The 20906-nt window shown below is 42.0% G+C and overlaps 1 protein-coding gene across 1 annotated transcript in view; it reads left to right on the top strand.

Moving 5' to 3' along the window:
* The window catches only part of WRN (WRN RecQ like helicase), a 53076-nt gene that overhangs the window by 13319 nt on the left and 18851 nt on the right, over nt 1-20906 (top strand). The window contains exons 11-25 of the mRNA XM_035141053.2: nt 888-1020; nt 1363-1438; nt 2274-2341; nt 3539-3647; nt 4825-4893; nt 5065-5147; nt 9275-9381; nt 11079-11266; nt 11610-11784; nt 12322-12503; nt 13946-14047; nt 14345-14437; nt 16041-16182; nt 19110-19280; nt 19367-19461. Coding sequence (XP_034996944.2) covers nt 888-1020; nt 1363-1438; nt 2274-2341; nt 3539-3647; nt 4825-4893; nt 5065-5147; nt 9275-9381; nt 11079-11266; nt 11610-11784; nt 12322-12503; nt 13946-14047; nt 14345-14437; nt 16041-16182; nt 19110-19280; nt 19367-19461 — 1793 coding nt within the window. The remainder of the gene's footprint in view (nt 1-887; nt 1021-1362; nt 1439-2273; nt 2342-3538; nt 3648-4824; nt 4894-5064; nt 5148-9274; nt 9382-11078; nt 11267-11609; nt 11785-12321; nt 12504-13945; nt 14048-14344; nt 14438-16040; nt 16183-19109; nt 19281-19366; nt 19462-20906) is intronic.

Here is a 20906-nt window from a genome sequence, read left to right as displayed (position 1 = left end):
AATTAGTTTCTTTCTGGCTAGTTAGATTTTCATTTTCAATTATTTATTTAAATACTCACCATAGAGAGAAGATTTGAAGCTCGGTTATATTGAGATAAGGAAGCAAGGGTTGGAATGAGTTGTTAAGCATTCCTATCATGTATTTGGGGTTGCTTGTCTGTTATAACAGAGATAATTGTATTGAATGTGGCTGGGAAAAGTTAGAAATCCCAGGTTTGAGGCTTGGGCCTCTTCCATTTTCTCATGACGTTTGTTACAAAATAATGTCTGCTGCCTTTAAAAAAAAAAAAAAAAAAACTTTCAATTGTCTGTTTTTTTCCCTGTGTGTGAGCATGTTTTTTAAATGTGTTGCTTTTTGGAATAAATGAGTTGTTTTTGAGAGAAAAGGTTTTTTAAATAAAGAGACAGGGAGAGAGCGCTAGCTCTTGGTCATGTGCTTTGCCAGGTTGTATTTCCTCCACTGAAGAAGTTTGTATTTGGTATACAGTAGTATGTTTGGAGCCATTGAGAAAATGTTTGACAAGCAAGAATAGAGTTTTAATAACAGTGAACACTGGTGCAGTTTAGTGAAATGAAACGCTGCCTCTTCTCCTGTGCCTTAACAGCAACTTGGTATGAAGAAATCAAGGAACTTTTTCTTGATGGGCAGATAAAGTGATAGAGCTAATTGCAACTTTTCCCACCAGCCAAGTTTCTTTGTAATGGAATGTTATTTTTACAGCCTAGAGTCATTCTGTTGATAGGGTTTATGAGCTCATTAGGTAAACTAAAAAAACAAACAAAACAGGTGCGATCAAATGTAACTTCACTCCAGCATGAAAGCAACCTCTGATTTATTTGCATCTTTTGATCTAAGCGTGTGTTAACTTGTCCAATCTCTTCTCCAGTCTTTAGAAGACATAGACAAGCTCAATATAGATTTCACTGATTCGACCCTGCATAAATCCAAGAGGCAAAATGAGCTAACTGCAGATGATAATGATGAAGATGAAGGCATTGAGGAAGAGGAGGAAAGCTGGGGTAAATATATATATGTATATATATATTAAACACTTTAAAGGTTTATTAAAATATATCCAAAGAACCACCTATCTAGTTCTGCACTTCAAAGGGAACTTGTATTTCTCCAAAGACAAGCTAAGACAAACCTCCAGGTTTCAAGAGCAATTTATAATAAAGCAATGGGGATTAGGGGCGACGAGGAAACCAGAATTCTCACTGAGATTGCCTACAATAGTTAGTTAGACCCCAGTCGCTATAACAAGTTAAAATGGATACCTAGCTACAAGAACTGCTTTTCATGACTTCACTAGATTTTGTACATTCTTTAGCTCTGAATCTTGTGTTTTCTGTGTTTTCAAGATTCCTACTTGCCTAGACCCAACGATAAACAAATTGCTTGCCTAAAGATGTATTTTGGACATGCAAATTTTAAACCGTAAGTTTTGTTGTTTTCCTTTCCTATACACAGCAATAGGAAGGGACCTGTGCATTGCATTTGCCATGTAAACATATATCCCTGTGACAGGTCCCTTGCCCCAGCTGTATTGCTGAATAGGGCTCACCATGTGGGTTGCGACCAGCATGGATAGTGCGGTGGTCTTTAAGCTGTGTTGCTTGGAACATATGGTGGGCTCTGCAATGATGAGATCAGTGCTAGTGGAGTGGGCTCCCTGAAAGTTGTCAACCTCACTCTGCAGTGCACAGGGCCAGGGGAGTGTTGTGTTAGGTGTCTTCTAGGGCAGTGTTTCTCAACCAGTGTGCCTCCAGATGTTTTGGGACTACAACTCCCATCATTCCTGACCACTGGTCTTGCTAGCTAGGGATGATGGGAGTTGTAGTTCCAAAACATCTGGAGGCACACTGGTTGAGAAACACTGTTCTAGGGCACACTCATGGTGCAAACGAGATGATAGTGGCTTGGCCAGTGGAACAGGAACCAATGGGATCATTTGGAGGTGGACATCTGGACTAACAGCATGTATAGGCAGGCAGGGACAGTGAGGAATTGACTTGTTGCAAAGGTGACATGGAGGCTGAATGTTTTTGTGATAGAAGGCAGAGGAAGGGAGACAGCAAGGAGTTCAATCCCTGCAGCTCTGCTCTATTCTGAATTCCTTAGCTGGAATAGCTGAGTTGATAGAGCATAGAGGACTCTGCTTTCTGTCAAAAGAAACCTATATGTTGCACATGAGAGAGTGAATGCTAAAGTTGCTGAATAAGACTCAAATGAGAGTTGAACATTTTGTGTAATGTTTTTCCTTAACTTCAAGGGTCCAGTGGAAAGTGATCTCTTCGGTTTTGCAAGACAGAAGAGACAACCTTGTTGTCATGGCAACTGGTGAGCTGCATATATTTTTTCACAGGATGTCGTATAAGGGATATTTGATAAACCCATGAAGATGACTTCCTGAGAGTGTTATGGTGTAGTGATATGAGCTGTTGTTGCCCCATTGGGGGGTGGGATAAAGTGTCAAGGATATCTTTGGGTTGGGAATCCGTAAGCTTTTTGGATGCAGTGGTTTGGAGTCTTAAGAATTGCAACTTTAAGGAAGCTCATGAACTTTGATGTTCTCTCCTACACCTGTTCCTCACTGCTCCATCTTTGAAAGCTCAGGAAGCCTTTGGTATGGCATGGTGGATGTTCAAAGTACCTGTTTCAGGTCAATTTCCCCTTCTTTCTACAGCAGGCATCCCCAAACTTCGGCCCTCCAGATGTTTTGGACTACAATTCCCATCTTCCCCGACCACTGGTCCTGTTAGCTAGGGCTCATGGGAGTTGTAGGCCAAAACATCTAGAGGTCCGCAGTTTGGGGATGCCTGTTCTACAGCCTTCACATTTTCACCCCCCTTTTTTAGGACAGTATCAGACTTCCAGCATTTAGACCAGAGCTTTCCAAACTGTGCGTTGCAACACCTTAGTGTGTCAGCTGCACTGGGTAGGTGTGTCACACGAACGCTCCCCTTGCTCCTCCCAAGGCTAGAAAGGGGTTAGTTTAACTTCCGGTTTGCTAGTAAAACTGAATTACTGTGTTGCAAAATGATGCATGTCTAAAAAGTGTGTCACCAACATGAAAAGTTTGAAAAGCTCTGATTTAGACAATACTAAGTTATTAGCTAACTAGGCAACATAGTGCCAGAATTGGTGTTAATATGCTCGGACCACTTTGTTCTTATTGGCATTCTTGCTGCCACATTGTGCACCAGCTGTGTGGCCGTATGTACATCTTATTCTATTATTCTGATCTAGAGGTCGCTGGAACAAAGAAAGCTTGTTCATTAAATTCCGTGCCAGTTTTAGCCTTGCTGTGATTTTCTCTACATCTGTAAAATTTTAATTTGAAGTGTTGTAGAACGTCCTTATTAGTACTGACACACACATGAGGATAAACCCACTGATACGCTAATATCATTATATACATCTGTGTCTCTATAAAGACTGATAACAAACTAGGGAGGTTGAGGAAAGGAAATGTTTTCCAGTGAGATTCCCTTATCATTCAAGATGTGTTCATTCAATATATATATATTATTTCAGGATATGGGAAAAGTTTGTGCTTTCAGTTTCCACCTGTTTACACCAGAGGCATCGGAATAGTAATCTCTCCCCTTATTTCTTTGATGGAAGACCAAGTACTACAACTTGAGTAAGTCTAGGCCTGCTGTGAAGAAATGGGCTTGTCTTCATTTTATATATTGTGATTCTGTGTCTATATGATGAAAGCAGCCTTGTGAGGCCTCAGCCCTAAAAGGTGGCCTAAAACATATTTTAAACCAATAAATCGGAAGACCTGTTGTCTTTTCCCAGCCGCATCATACTTTGAGGATATGTTTGTCTCTGGGTTTTTTTAACTGTAATCCACAAAATGTCCAAACCTATCAAATATGAGTAGAAGAAATAAGCACAAGACTAAAGTATATTAATATTGTTGTGTGAACTTCCCCTTGGAAAAAGTGTAGTGTAAAACAAATGCAGCGTCTTTTCTCTCTTAGAGTTGCTGTCTTCTTTCTTTTCTTCATTGCAAAAGAGATGTTCCTGAGTCTATGAAAGTTTTTTTAAAAAGCTTCTTTAAAATCTTGAAGTAGAATTTATATTTCTGTAGAAGTTTTGAAGTGTATATGTGCGGAGAATTTCATTTTCTAAGACATGGGTAGGCAAACTAAAGCCCGGGGGCCGGATCCCGCCCAATCGCCTTCTAAATCCGGCCCGCGGACGGTCCAGGAATCATCCTGTTTTTACATGAGTAGAATGTGTCATTTTATTTAAAATGCATCTCTGGGTTATTTGTGGGGCCTGCCTGGTGTTTTTACATGAGTCGAATGTGTTCTTTTATTTAAATGCATCTCTGGGTTATTTGTGGGGCATAGGAATTCGTTCATTTCCCCCCAAAATATAGTTCCCCCCCCAAGGTTTGAGGGACAGTGGACCGGCCCCCTGCTGAAAAAGTTTGCTGACCCCTATTCTAAGACATACGATGTCCCAACCATGCTTCTGATGTTCCAGAGAAGCATACTCTTAATGTAGTGTTGAACTGGAAATGTTCATGAGGAAATGTGCCGACACTATCTCCCACCCCACTGCACCAAAATCCCTTTTCGGATGCGACGTTGGAAGTTCAATTGTTCCTCTACATATAATGCTACTCTAGAAGGCAAAGTGACAGATGGGAAGTGAAAACGTAAAATGTATCTTATTTTCTATGGTGAATTAGTGAAAGTCCTGCGTAGAGAACAGCCACTGTGCAGTCAGACAGATTTTTACTGTTTGTAGCCAATGGGTATTACAATCTAAATAATAATAAAAACTGTGGTGTTTTCTTGTAGGATGTCAGGAATTCAAGCTTGCCTACTTGGATCAGCACAGTCAAAGAATGTCAGAGGGGAAATCAAAGCGTAAGCCTTGCCTTGCCTCCTTTTTTGGGGTGGTCAGGCAAATAAAGTGCCTCTTCTTAGGTAGTTGCTTTTAAAGAACTTTTTAAAGAACTACAGTAAACATGAAAGAGCAATTTCAAACATACGTAGGCTGAACTTGAGCTCACTGCTGTTTTTCCCTCCTTTTGCTAGGGGCCACTATAGAGTTGTCTACATTACCCCAGAGTTCTGTTCGGGGAACTTGCCATGGCTTGAGGAACTTGACAGAACAATTGGTAAGTGGGAATAGTTGATAGTGTTGAAACACTTCAGAAGAGATTGCTGCTCTTGGAATTGCTAGGGCTTTTATCTATTGGAGTCTGGTTTCTTATAATACACTTCTGAGTTTTCACAGAAACAACAAAAAAAACACGTGGTATCAAAATAATGCTTTTTTGAATACCCATGGGCTCTGTAGACTGAGTGAGTCAATTTTTTTGAAAAGGTGAATTAACAACAACAACAACACCCTGCCCATCTGGCTGGGTTTCCCCAGCCACTCTGGGTGGCTCCCAGCAGAATTGAAGAAGAAGAAGATGATGATGATAAAGTGATAAAACATCAGACATTAAAAACTTCCCTAAACAGGGCTGTTTTCAGATGTCTTCTAAAAGTCAGATAGTTGTTTCTTTCCTTGACATCTGATGGGAGGGCATTCCACAGGGCGGGCGCCACTACTGAGAAGGCCCTCTGCCTGGTTCGCTGTAACCTCACTTCTCGCAGTGAGGGAACCGCCAGAAGGCCCTCGGAGGTGGACCTCAGTGTCTGAGCTGAATGATGGGGGGTGGAGATCCTCCTTCAGGTATACTGGGCCGAAGCCATTTAGGGCTTTAAAGGTCAGCACCAGCACTTTGAATTGTGCTCGGAAACATACTGGGAGCCAATGTAGGTCTTTCAGGACCGGTGTTGTGTGGTCTTGGCCATATAACTAAAATGTCCAAATATGGCTTTATCAGTTATCCAGAGTGAACATCCAAAGAGGTCTTCCAGCCTCCAGCAATCGTCATTCTAGTCCCCACCAAGAGGAAGTTAATTAGTCCCATATGGAGCAGCTTCTTGCCCAGTTGTAAGAATAAGTAGGTTATATATGAAGATTTAGCAACTGGTTGTTTTGTGATTTTGGAGAGGTGGTCAAATACTGGTCCCCAAAAACTTTCAGCGTAAGGACACGGCCACCACACCTGGTGAATAAAGCCTCTAGCACTACAACTTCTCCAGCTCAATGGCATGGTCATGTTCTTGTAGCTCAGCTGAACTGACATTAAGTTCCACCCATGAATGATTTTTGAAGCAGTTGCAAAAACCTAACACTGAGATGGTTTTAAATGGGGGCTGCCTCAGAATCATAGTGCACTAGTCCCCCTATATCCCCCTCCCAGACCTGTTTCAATCCTACCAAATTCCCATAGCATGTCATAGAGCAGTAAATTAATTCCCTGTGGCTGAACCAATGGAAGCATTAGGTTTCAAAGGCTGTTAAAGACCTAGCCACACTTTCCCTTTTCGCAATTGCCCTGGCAAAACTATATAATTGAGCCAAAGATCCCTCTCAGCAGGGAAGGAGGTGGTCAGGTTTTCACACGGCAGTGGTTTCCCATTTTGAAACATGCCTCTTTAGTCTTTTAATGCTCACCCCCTTCCAACTTTAGAAATGAGCATATCTTTCCAGACAAGTGAAGTCTTGACAATTTAGAACTGTATAAAGGGGACAGATGTTTGCAACAAAACATCTCCCAACCCTAAAGGTTGATAAAGGATTTTCCAGGGAGAGGGTACCAAACAGGAGTGCCTGCCATTGAGGAAATTGCTGGCTGTTCTTCAGTGTATCATTTCAGCGTTATTAGCAATTAAGGCACTGGTGTTGCCAGCAAGCCTCCCAGTATGATCTGGGGCTGGGAATCCCCAACCTCTCTACCTTTGATTTACTGTATGTTACTCGCTGCCACCCGCTTCCGTCCCCAGCCGTACTTTCTTATTCCAGTGGCAGACATCTACCAAATATTTCTGCCATTGCCACAGTGAAGAGGAAGCATTGTCCATAGACAAAGTCGTAGCCAAAGACCTTTGGGAGAACCATCACTGTGAAAGCTTAAGAGTTAATCCCTTTCTTCAAGTTCTAAAAAGAGGGTCAAAGTTTCTTCTTCTCAGTTGGGCTAAGTTGTTGATCGTAAGTACTCCAAAATACATTGGAAAGAGAGCAAGGCCTTAGCTGATAAGGATATTTGGTCTTTCCAGCTAATGCTGAGACTCAGTAATTGCGGCTTTGCATAGTTAACTTCATGGCAGCTACTGTATGGAATCTGTGACCTGGCATTCCCGCTTCTGGGTCAGATAAAAAGAGCAATCTGTTAACAGAGAAATGACTTGTGGCATGTTCTTGGTTGCCCACCTGGGCTCCCCCAACATGTTTATATTGGCTCTGATCCAGTCAGCCAAGGTTTCTGTTAATTAAAGTCCCTCTTGTCTGTGCTCTGTACTTCTTTGCTTCTGAGAACTGCCAGAAACTTAGTATGGGAAAAGATGTAGGAGTGCAAGGATAAGATAACTTTTTGTAGACTTTGACTTATGGGAGCATTGAGAAGGTTCAGTGGAGAGCACATTTTCCTTTATCCCTTTCCCTTCTTCAATATAACAACATATGTTTGCAGTTAGGTTGTAGGGCAGGCATCCCCAAACTGCGGCCCTCCAGATGTTTTGGCCTACAACTCCCATGATCCCTAACTAAGAGGACCAGTAGTGAGGGATGATGGGAATTGTAGTCCAAAACATCTGGAGGGCTGAAGTTTGGGGATGCCTGTTGTAGGGTTTTATTTCTGCCAAGTGACAGCTTCTTCTTCTTTAACTTTAGTAAAGAGGTGGCTAACTTGCTGGACTATCTGTTGGGGTCAATAGTAGTTGGAATCTAATGACATCTGGAGGTCCACAGGTTAATTTGAGGTTTCAATCAGAATTAAAGCTTACTAGAATAATTTATGGCAACAGTGTTAACTGAGTTGTCTAATCCAGGATTCAAGTTTGCTCATTAGCAACCCAGTTGCCCTACTGTAGACAAACAAAAATCTAGGCAAGAGTTGGAAGGAGGGCTAATGGCAATTGAAAATGGACTACGTATGCAGAAATGGAAAAACTTGCAGAAAAGCTCAGAGACATTGAGAAATTTTTAAAAGAATGGGAGGCATTTATTGCATATGTACAAAAATATTGTAAAAAAGGAGAAACATTGGCAGGCTTTGACCAAACACTTGCAAGCAGTTAAAATAAGATAAAGTTTATGGAAGGAAATTTGAACTGAAACAATAAAAACTGATGGTATGTAATTAAGATAAAATAACAAGGATAAGAAAAAAGAGGTTTAAGTATAATTATGCAGAAAAGTTATATATTCAGTGAACCAGGAAAGAAAATGGAGGGAAGTCAGGAGGTTAAAGAGAAACTCCAAAAAGATGTTTTTTGTTCTTTATTTTAGTTCTTATATTCCATGTTGGATATTTTGTATTTCTCATTCTCCCCCCTCCCCCTTTTTATGGAAAATAATTGTTGAATTTGAAATTAAAAACCAATAAAATTTTATTTACAAAAAGAAAAGACAAGAAAGGAGGGCTGCTCAAGAGAGAGAACTGTTGGAACTGTAAAAGCCAGTAAAAATAAGGCAGACACAGAGGTTTTATACTAATTCAACCAGATCCATGCCTTTCTGAACATCAGCTGGGCTACAAGTGCAGCATCCTTCTGAGTAGACATCTGGAAGCCTTCTTGCAGCTGGGCAAGCACTCCTCTCCTGGTTCATTGTCTTTCACTGGGTCCACCATTGTCTTAGCTATAGAGATCCAGTAAAGAACCTGATCCACGGTGCATGTAGAGGTTTGCTCTGGGTGAAGTGTCTGTAAGACTGGATTAGTTGGGCTGATTTAATGGGTTCTTTAGGTGTGTCAGGGCTTACTGCAGCACCCTAGGCCTTTTCCTCAGATGAGGTACCCCCAGAGGTCTGGGTCACTCTGGCTTCTGACATCTGCTAATTCAAAGTAGACTACTTGCATAAGTGGTTAAATTTGCAAAACGTATACAGTGGTACCTCGGGTTACGAACGCGATCCGTTCCTGGGTCGCAGTTCGTAACCTGAAAAGTTCGTAACCTGAAAAGGGCCCGAACCGCCGTTTTGCGCATGCGCAAAGTGTTATTTTTGCGCTATGCGCAAAGGCGCGTGGCGAAAATACTTCCGGGTTTGCGAAGTTCGTAACCTGGGTTGTTCGTAACCCGAGGTGTTCGCAACCCAAGGTACGACTGTATATCAATTGGCTCCGAAATCTATACTGTTGTAAATGCTCTGTAACCACATAATTGGGCCTGTCTTAACTCATCTTAGGCATCACCCTGATAGCTGTTGATGAAGCTCACTGTATTTCTGAATGGGGACATGACTTCAGGAATTCTTTCAGGTCTTTGGGGTTGTTGAAGAAAACTCTTCCTAAGGTACAGTATAGCCACTGCAAGAATTTTTTGTGATTTGATTTTTTTTTGAACATAGATCAGCTTTAACGAAACAAATGTTTGATCTCTGTGCGCTGTGCTGATTATTCCTTGTGTTTCTGTTTCGGATGGGCAACTCGCTACATACTCCTCCCTCCGTGATTACACATTAATGTTTATACTAGCATAGGCTCAGTTCAGAAGCATGCCAACCATAAATTATGCTAAAGATGGTTTGAACTTCCAGGCATATTAGCTGTGGTTATATGCTCTTGATTTCCAACTACTCGGCACTCCCAGAGGCCGAAGCACGATAAAAATGGAAGAGCAGCAACAGCCACAATCCCCTTTTGCCAATCTGCACACCACGCTGTACTGTAATAAGCACATGCAAACTGGTTTCAAACCTTGGCTTCTGATTCTGGTGTGCTGCCTGCCTGCAAACCATGGTTTGCCAAAACAGACAACAGACTAAATCATAATTAACCCTGGTTTGGCACCGCTGGTTTGGCAAGATGGCTGAATTGTGCTGTTGAGCTTTGGGGCTACAAGAAAAGATGAATGGTCTGTTGAAAGGGGAGTGTGTGATTCTGCAGCTCACTCCCAGTCTGGAGCATTACATGCACATGGATTCTTAAAGGTTGCCTTGCAACCTTTGGGGGGGAGGAAGGGAAGCAGTGGGAGGAAGGCCAGAGTATGGATCATGATAACCTGTGTGAATGTTCACTGTAACTGCAAATGTTGACATTGAAGCAGAAGGTGATTATGGATATTTCCTAGATTCCTCCCAGAGTTCTTCTGAGAATCTTAATCTGACCCTACTGCTGCCTGATCCTTTCTAGGAGACAATACCATCACATATAATCATTCAGTGAAGTAATCTTAAGAAGCTTTAACTTTTATAATGAAAGCTGAAATTCACAATTTTCAAGGGGCACCCATGTATCATAAGACATATATTAGCCTGCCTCTTATCCAGATAGATGGACAATTATCTAGATCAGTGTTTCTCAACCTTTTTTGGGCCAAGGCACACTTGTTTCATGAAAAAAATCACGAGGCACACTACTATTAAAAAGTTAAAAAAATTAACTCTGTGCCGCCCTATATTGACTATATAATTATGACTGTAAGAAACACTTGCCAATTGCTGTGTTGGTTGCAATCTCCTGTAATAAGGCTTCACAAGCCGCTGATTTCTCTGCCAGCACAATCCTTTGCTCAGCAAGTTTCAGGTTGAGCTCATCCAGCCAGCTTCTTTAAGTTTGTCTAAAACCACCCTCCCGTGGTGGTGGCTGTTGAGAACTGCGCTCGCCCCGCGTCGTGACCCGGCCGGCTTCCTTTCCGGCGGGTGAGTGTCGATCATTGGCGGCCGCCAGGCACGTAACAATGCAAATCGCCCTTCTCGTCGCCGCACGTCGCAGCACACCAGCCAGCGTCTCGCGGCACACTAGTGTGCCGCGGAACAGCGGTTGAGAAACGCTGATCTAGATCTCCTTGAAAACAATATGCTTTATTCATGCATATATTTGCATGTGTGCACTTGCCACACAAATTAGAGTAAATCAATTGAAAGAGTGCCCGCTTATTCTTTATTCCTTAAATTTTGGATTATGGTATAAAAAGAGTTTAATGCTTTGGTTTCTTTTTGTCCATCACCTTTACATTTTCCAGATGTCTGCTTCTTTTTTTCTTTTCAGGTCCCCATTGTTGCATTAACTGCAACAGCAAGCCCTTCTATCAGAGAGGACATCATAAACTGTCTGAACCTTAAGACTCCCCAGGTCACATGTACCAGCTTTGACCGGCCTAATTTATACTTAGAAGTAGTACGGAAAACTGGAAATATCGCCCTGGACATGCAGCAGTTCCTTGTTAAAAAAGACAAGTGAGTGTGTTTTGTCCCTCCTTTGCCTGCAAGTTTTGTGTTCCAAGGTTACCTCTGGAAAGAATCGTTTATAAATATTTATTTAAATCTAAATTATTTTTTAAATAAAGCTCTTCTACTCCAATAACACTTTCCCCCAACTTCTGAAATGTGTTGATAGTCCACAACAGTAGATCAGTATTCCCCCCCCCAAGTTTATTATTAGATTAATAGAGCCAGTATTCAGGGAGAAAATCTACAAGAAAGATTTGTCACAAGGCTAATGTATATTCTTTGTTCGTTCCTTGGATATCCTAATGATCTATGTCACACACAGTTCCTTTCTTCTTCTTTAAATTCTTAGATTTAGTTATGAGTTTGAAGGCCCCACTATTGTTTACTGCCCATCAAGGAAAACAACTGAACAGGTAGCTGCAGAGCTGACAAAATTAAACATTGTTTGTGGAACATACCATGCTGGCATGGGAGTCGCAGCAAGGCGAGACATCCACCACAGATTCATGAGAGATGAAATTCAGGTATGAAGGAAATGCTGTTTGCTTGTCATAAAATGCTATGTGGTTGTATTTTGTGGGATATACAGGGGGGAGCATCATAGCCGCTAAATATGTCCCAAGGTCCCACCTCCCACTTTCCTTCCAAGCTCAGCAGCCACAATCCAGCATAAGTTAGCTCTGGCTGTGTCCCATTGACATCAATAAAATTTAAACTAGTTGCAACTAAGGTACACTTCCATGTACACTTAACCTGGGAGTAAATCCCATTCAAACAATACCTCTGACTATATGTTCATAGGATTTGGCTGCATGGCTTGTTCTATTGCTTTCAACTGGACTTTCAGGTAGTACCTTTTACTGGGCTGTGCCCAATATAGCTCCATTTTGGCTACTTTGATTTCATTGCCTTTAATGAGTGCTTTGCATTCAGCAAACTGGAGACATAGCCATAGTATACTTTATGTAGCTGGACCCATTAAACTGTTGTAAGCACAGTGAACTTTTCCATGCATCAATATTAAAGTGGAGTTAAAAACTGATATGGTGGTTATTTTTCAGTGTATAGTAGCGACTGTAGCTTTTGGAATGGGCATCAATAAAGCAGACATCCGGACAGTTATTCATTATGGAGCGCCAAAGGAAATGGAATCGTACTATCAGGAAATTGGAAGGGCTGGTCGTGATGGGCTTCCTGCCTCTTGCTATGTATTGTGGACTCCAGCCGACATGAGTTTCAACAGGTAACCAATACTACTGCCCTACCATATAGGCACAGTAGCATGGTAAAAGTGAGCTAGAGTGGGTTTGGGGCTCATGCTTTCCTCTCTCCTCATGTGCTTATAAGGAAGAGTTTGCTTCTGATTTCAGAGAACCACATTTTGACTTGTGAGCCCAGTCTTAAACCATGGTTTGTCTTAACAAGCCAGCTTCATAACCCAGTGTTTGAATGTAACCTTTTTCAAACAAACCATAGTTAAGATCAACCACAGTTTGTTGGGTTTGGGCAACACAAAAAACTACTGTTGATCCAAACAATTTTTTATTGTAAAATCACTTTGGGATGCCTCTGAGAGTGTGAAATGATATATAAATATAACAACAACAACAACAACAACAACAACAACAAAAAGGTAAAGTTAAAGGACCCCTGACAGTTAAGTCCAGTCGTAGACAATGGGTTGTGGCGCTCATCTCGCTTTACAGGCCGAGGGAGCCGGCGTTTGTCCGCAGACAGTTTTTCTGGGTCATGTAGCCAGCATGACTAAACCGCTTCTGGAAACCAGAGCAGCGCACGGAAACGGCGTATACCTTCCCGCCGGAGCGGTACCTATTTATCTACTTGCAGTTTTTTAGCATGCTTTTGAACTGCTAGGTTGGCAGGAGCTGGGACCAAGCAACGGGAGCTCACCCCATCGCGGGGATTCGAACTGCCGACCTTCTGATCGGCAAGCCCAAGAGGCTCAGTGGTTTAGACCACAGCAGAAGCTTCTGAACTCCTTCTGATCACAGAAGAACATGGAGAATGCAAGAGCCCAAAGCTCACTGCATCTTGTTCTTGTTACACTAAACTGTGGTTTAGTGTGATGTCTGAACATGACCATTGAGGTAGTCGGTGGAATTCAGTGTAGCATAAAGTGGGATATGCAAACAAGGAATGAGGTTTGCTGATTCCCCCCCCCATGCATCCCTCACGTGTCCCCTAAACCTGTCCTGGGATTCCCCCCCCCCCCGCAACCCCCAGAGCATATTTAGGGAGTGCATGGGATGAGGAGAGAGAGGGAAGTGCTGTTGGGCAAGTGTGCCTAATCCCTCCCGCACAACACATATGTAGTTGAATCCCACCCAGCGTATGTGAAACACTGTATGCTTGAGATGTGTAATAAAATTGTGATATTGTTGTTTTTAATGTTACTTTGCCCAGTCAGATTGCAGTTTCTGTTTATGGTGTCAGTTTTATATACTGTAGATAGAGTATCTGCATATAACTAGAGAAATCATGACAACATGGCAATATATGGACGATGACAATATGAAATTTCAGTGTGCATTGACCAATTTATATTGCATGAAAAGTATGTGTGTGGGATGTTTGTTCAGATTTTATATTTTCTTGGAAGGTGACAGGGAGATAACGAAGGTTCATGTCTAATTTTCCTCTTCTCTCCCCCACTTTCTTTTTAAGACACCTACTCAACGAGATACGTAATGAAAGATTTCGCCTGTACAAACTGAAGATGATGGCAAAGATTGAGAAATACCTGAACTTGAATAGCTGCAGAAGAAAGTACGTGTTATACTGTATATTTTAGCAAGTAGCAATCAGGAGCTGTCAACACAGCTCAATGAACATATTTCAAAGTTTTGAAAAGTGCCACTTGCATTCTGGTACATTTTTGTATTTGCACCTTGAAGCTCATACTTTGAAAAAAAAAATATGCCTGTCTCAGGATGATTCAGGCAAGATAAATTAGCTCCCGGGTGAACCAATTAATGATGGTGATTTCTGCTCATTGTTTTCTTCAATGAATTTAACATGTAAATTCTTGTTCTTTTATTTAATTCCCAATGTTCCCTTGGGTAGAATCATCTTGTCTCATTTCGAAGACAAACAACTCCGAAAGGCCTCATCAGGCATCATGGGAACAGAAAAATGTTGTGATAATTGCAGATCCAGGTAAATGTTCCTCCCGAAAGATTAAAGGTTTGGAACTGTCTTCCCACAGCTTATATGACAAGTGGCAATAAGTCTCTAATGGCTCTCTCTTAATGAAGTTTTCTTCAAATGTTGTTACTTTTAGGGTAAACGGCGCAAGATACTATCCAGCAATTCCCAATCAAAAGCTGACTTGCAGGATTATGGTTTTAGTTTCAATTTTAAAATCCATCCTTAAAAAGTCAAGTCATAAAAATGAAACGTTCTTCTTTAATTTTGTATCAGAGAAGGACTGTGGGCACTGAGCTCAAGTTGTGAAGGCAAATGTTAAATCTTATATCCTAAATTCATTGACCTAACCAGGGCCTCTTCCATAGTTTCTGGTTGACCAGCTTGCAATGGCAAAGGCCACACCTGGACACAAGTCAGGTGGGCCTGCAGGCCTGGTAATGTGACACAAAGTCAGGCCTATACTGCTGCTTGTCCGTCCGTCCCCGGCCTTCTGCAGCACGGCCTTAGACTAGAGAGACAACTGCAGCCAGGGATCTGAGGAGAAGGAGTTCTGTACTGTAGTCTTGTGCACACCCAAGCATCACTACCTCATACTTCGGACTTGATTTATGGCTGATGTGCAATAAAGGTTGGCCTCCCCTGCCATACTTCATGCCTGCGTTTTAATTACTGTTCTTTCCCCACCCTCCCCAGCCATCCATATTTACAAATAAAATTGTGTAGTGGTGGAGAAGCTACATGGAGAGCTGAACCTCTTTGCTTTGCTTGATTTGCTCGGTCATGTAGCTTGAACAGTAGGAATATTATATATTAAGACATAATGCAAATGCTCTAAGGATTCCCATCATGGCAACAGATTGCCCGACCGTATGATATTCTGTATCATACCTTTTCTCACAAAAGATCCGGTTCTTGCATGCCCCGTTTGGGCAAGCACTTTCCCCGTCCCTAGAAATCTATGGACTCTACCCTCACCCACCCCTGTTCTGCAGCAGAATCTGAAGCTTGCCTGACCGTGTGGTCCAAGGCGAGTTGTGGAGAGGGGATGGAAGTTCCCTTTGGAGCTATGATGACAATGCCTCTGCTCACGTCTCCGTTGCTGTACCTTGTTGATTCACACCTGAGCCACAGACCTAAGCCCTCATGGTATGAGGGATGTGATGCTGATCATTCCTATGAGGCGATCAGCATTATGATGGGTGGGGGCTTACGTTCCAGGAACACAGCTTTACGTACAGAGGTGCTGCATCCATTTCATTGTGTGCCTGTTAGCAGAGACATGGGGGATTGGGGGAAGCGAGGGCAAACCAGCAGTCAGGGATGATGGGAGTTGTAGTCCAGCAACAGCTGGGCCCCCTAGTTTGAGAAACAACGCCTAGAGCAAGGGTGGCTAACTGGTGACTGGCCCCATATTGCTGGACTACAGTTCCCATCATGCCTCACCATTGGCCGTCCTGGATGTGCTTATGGGAGTTGCAGTCCAGTAACATCTGGAGGGCCACAGGTTCCCCACCAGAATTTGCTCTCTGCGTGGCACGCACACACACTTTTTGACCCCTGTTGTCGTTTTATACATATTACACAAGCCTTATTTTTGTTCCTGTACTTTTAGGAACATTCACTGTACTGCTGCGGTCGATACACAAGACAGGTTGCAGGATTTTGGCCGGCAGGCATACCAGTTGATGTCTGCAGTATGTGCCTTAAATGAGAAGTTTGGCATGGGTGTCCCAGTGCTATTTCTCAGAGGATCTGTAAGTGTTACATCTTATGGGGTGGTTTGATAACAGCTGTTTAATCCTCTTGGCCAGGCCATCCCCAAACTTCGGTCCTCCTGATGTTTTGGACTACAGTTCCCATCTTCCCCGACCACTGGCCCTGTTAGCTAGGAATCATGGGAGTTGTAGGCCAAAAAATCTAGAGGGCTGCCATTTGGGAATGCCTGTTCTTGGCTGTCTGTATGTGTAGGGGGGAAGGGGGGGAGAGGTGTTTTTCCTGTGCCTTTGGTTCTCATTGAAGACTGTCCCAAACTTGAAGAAAATGAAGCTCTATTCTTTTGTACAGAAACTGAGGGGCTATGAATTTGTTTATAAGAGACAATGTGTAGACTTCTAATTGTTTGCTTATTACAGAGGTAGGCAATCTAAGGCCCGTGGGCCCAATCGCCTTCTCAATCCGGCCCACGGACGGTCCGGGAATCAGCGTGTTTTTACATGAGTAGAATGTGTCCTTTTATTTAAAATGCATCTCTGGGTTATTTGTGGGGCCTGCCTGGCATTTTCACATGAGCAGAATGTGTGCTTTTACTTAAAATGCATCTCTGGGTCATTTGTGGGGCATAGGAATTCGTTCATTCCCCCCCCCCAAAAAAAAGTCCGGCCCACCACATGGTAGGAGGGACTTGCAGTTTCCAGTGCTTAACTGACTCTCCTTCTGCCACCTACTCAATCTGGAAGACCAGACTTTCCCTCTGTAGGCTGCTGTTTTAGTTTTCTGTGGACTGCAGAGAGTTCAGCAGCAAAGCAGAAAATGCCTTATGAGGGGCCCTCAAAAGATTATATGCAGTTAACATTTGTACACTGAGTTTAGAATGCATCAGAAAATTCCCCATCACTTGTACTAAGGCTCTTCTTTTATTGACTTCTTGTGACAGGTGTCTGTGTTCTCTAATTGTTCTTGATTATTTTCAGAGCTCGTTGTGAAAGCTGAATGTTAATTCTAATCAAGTTTTGTTCTGGTTGTACAGCTTAATTCAGCAGCTTTCTGGTAATGATTTTTGGGTTTAAAAGTGTTTACAGTTGGAAGTACCTTTTACCAATTGCGCCTTAAGAATATGCATTGTTTACCTTGCACAACATTCACCCATAGTTTATGAAGAGTTGTGTTATCCTCAGTTTTGTTCAGCCTAGTAGACTCTTTTGGTAACAATATGCACAGGTGTGCTCCTAGGCAGGTTTCAGGTGGGTCACAAAGAGATCAGATTTCACCTGTTGTTTGAAATTTGAGTCAGTCTTCCGTGGTGAACAAGTCCTCCTGGGAATCTTCAAATTAAGAAGTTGCCTTGAATGAAATCTTATACTACCCCTGTTAAAACAAAGGAACTTTAAAATATAGTGGCTGATGTTGTTTTGATGCTTGTTAGACTTCAGCAATATTTTTTTCTTGCATTTTAATCTCCAGATTGTTTGTTTATTTAAGGGATCTATGGTTGACCTTTTCAGGGTCTCACAAAGAGGTTAGTTTAAAACATGGTAAAGATTAAAATATGAAATAAGGTCATGGGGAACAGCTTAACAGCTAAAAACCAGATAAAAGTGCACTAAACGCCTAAACAAACACAACAGACTTGAGCCGGTACTTAAAAAGAATCATTGTTGCTATCTCCTAACCAAGGCTGAAAATAAGAGTCTCAGACCCTGTGTTAAACGGCACTGAGCACCAATGTCAATGCAACAACACTGTATTCCTATAATTATGTGTGCAGTGTGGGTGAGATTTCATGCTCCAGAAGTGAGGGGGTGTGGGGAAGCATGTCTAATCCCATGCCAATTTTGCATTTGTACCAGCCTCCCAAACACCATGAGATAATCTCCAGCAAAAGTGCTTTACTGAAAAGTGTGACTTAGGTTTTTCAGAAGAAACCTATACACTTGTATTTGTTGAACATTCATCCTCATTCATTTGCACAAAGGGAGGCTATGCAGCACCCGCTGCTTATTGATCATTGATTCTGATATGCTTACAGGGAGGTTATACAACAAGGTGTTGAGCAATTGTTATCCTGCACTTTCCAGTGCGTTTTCTTATTCTTTTAGTTTCCTTACTGCAAAAAGTTGATTTTTCAAAAGTTACTCTGTTCAACAAGAACATTAAATCCACTTAAATTGCACAATCTGAATTTGTTGGCATGCGATCGAACCTCACCCGCAAGATAGCAACAGTCTGGAAGTGGACATAGTAATCCTATAGTGAATCACCTGTTTTTCAATTAAAAAAATGATATGTGTGGATGGAAATAAGCTTGCAGTCACATACTGTCTGATAAGGTGTTGCTATGTGTTTTTCCCACCCCAATACAATCCCAGTAGAATGGTTTCCTTTTGCACACTGCAGCCATGCCGAAAAGAGCTGACTTTACATAAGTAGAGCTGGGCAATATATCAATATATTGTACAAAACCCGTTTGGAGTCCATAACGTGATGTTGGTTTCATAATTTTTGACCTGGCAATATATTGCAAATCAAGGCGTGTGCATGCACACGTTGTGCAAAAATCACAATGCAGAAGAAACTGTGAAGCAAGCCAACGCTTCTCTCATTTCCTGCAGCCCTTGTTAACTCTGGTGGCTCAGCTTTCTTCTGCCTCCTGCGGGGCAGCAAATCACAAGAACAGGTGCCGGCAAAAGTCACGATACAGGAAAAACCATGAAGCCATCCAATGCTCCATCCTTATTTCAGACATTGTGATATATTGGTATATCACTATGTTTAGCTGGTGACACACCTCAGTGTTGAAAACCAAATATCGCCCAGCCTTTTATGTGAGCATCTCCTACTTGAGAGTGATGTGAAGGTACTTCTGAAGTAGTGGTCCTCTGCAGGAACGGGAAGTTCAGGGAACATCTGAAACGGTTTTTCAGATTTTAGTCATCTTTCTGACTTCTTCCTTTTTTAATTTCAGCATTCTCAACGCCTCCCAGAACGATACCGAAGCCATCCTCTCTTCGGAAGTGGGAAGGACTGGCCAGAGAACTCGTGGAAGGCATTAGGCCGGCAACTGATCTTAGAGGGCTTTCTTAAAGAGGTTTCTGGCCACAGCAAATTTTCAACCACGTGCATGCTGACGCAGACAGTAAGTTTGCAACTAAAGAAGGTGCTCTATTAATGGCTTGTTTTGGCAGCGCCATATTGAGCCGTAATTTGTTTCGTCTGTCTCAGGGTAAAGACTGGGTCTGTAAAGCAAGAAAGGAGTCAGGACAGAAGCTTCTGCTTCAGCCTGATGAGGAACTGCGTTTAAGGAAGTCTCCTTTAAGGTAACCATGGCCTGTCTAAGTACTGAAGTTAACAATGCTTATTTGTGTAAGCGCTTTCAGGCTGCCAGACATTAGGTCTGGATCGTTTTGAAAGCTCACCTGTTGAAATGGAACATTGTTTTGTTTTGGTTTTTTTCATTAAAAAAATTGAATAATGCATAGTTCTCTCTCAAAGGTAGATCTTAACCCGTGTCTCACACAGAAAGGGATGGACCCTCCCAGCTTTCACCTGATGGAACTCTATTGTCGGACAAACGCTATTGCGGCCTTGTGTAGTCTCATGGCCCTAAACTAGCAGGTGCTCTCATGGGTACACACTAGGGTGATGACTTTTTCATTTTTTTCCCTGAAAAATTATTTCCTGTAGCACAAATGGATGAACATTTGCCTATTAATGACTAAAATGAGGTATATTCCATTGAAATATTAAAAAAGGTTACGCACAAACCGTTTTTAATTTTTTTGTACGCCATTTTACCATTTCATAAAATTGTATTAACAATTCTATATATATTTTGTATCAAATTTGGACACAACACCACGTTCCACAATGGGGAGTGTTCTTAGCAACATAGTGTATACAAATGTCACACCTGCGCAAGGTAAAAGCCCCTTTTTGGGACCTCAAAACTCAGCCAGCAGACCCTGCCGGGCATGCTGGGAAAAGAACCTAGAGGAGAGGTAGCAAAACATCGTCCTCTAGCGGCGCCTATACTGTCACTGCAGCTAAAAAAAGCTTCCTTGTGTGTTTGATGACCCTTTATAATGTTCTATATATGTGACTCTAAAGCTTGGGTTCAATTTTATATCTGCTTACAGTGACTTCAAAAATGGTTAAAAAAACTGATAAATAAATTTTTTAAAATCATTTTGTGCGTGAGGGTTTTTTTATCAGATCTCTTTGAAAGTAAGGTTTTATCTAATCTTTAATGAAAGCTCATCAAATTATGATACAGGGAAATGAGGTTGTAAAAAAGTCATCACCCTAGTACACACATACAGTATCCGCAGAGGCCTTTATTGGCAGCCACAGAATTTCTGCACACACACCCCCTCTAAAGTTGAGCTTGAATGAAGTTTTCTGTTGCATCTGGGTAGTAGGTTATGTTGTGTGTTGTACCCATGACAGTTTCTCCGGTTTTCCAATGCCACCACGATTTAAGGTTGCCATCTCCCACCTTAAACCTTTCTGTGGCGATTGTTCAAATTGAGTCCTTATTTGGTATGACATAATAAGGGTATGTGTCATTGTTTGTTTGTTTTGTTTAGGTTTGTATGGCAGGGGAAAGGTATTGCAATTGTCTTTTGGAATGTAAGGATTAACCTTACTATTAGAGCAAAGCGGTGAAGAAAAAATATGGCGGGTTGGTGGCAGACAGGGAAAAGTGGTTAGGTTTCACGGGATATGGTGATATACTACAGGAGTGCCTCAGTTTTTAGAGAGT

Source organism: Zootoca vivipara, chromosome 16 (genome assembly GCF_963506605.1).
Source record: "Zootoca vivipara chromosome 16, rZooViv1.1, whole genome shotgun sequence".
NCBI classification, from domain to species: Eukaryota; Metazoa; Chordata; class Lepidosauria; order Squamata; family Lacertidae; genus Zootoca; species Zootoca vivipara.
This window is presented reverse-complemented; position numbering and strand designations above follow the sequence as displayed.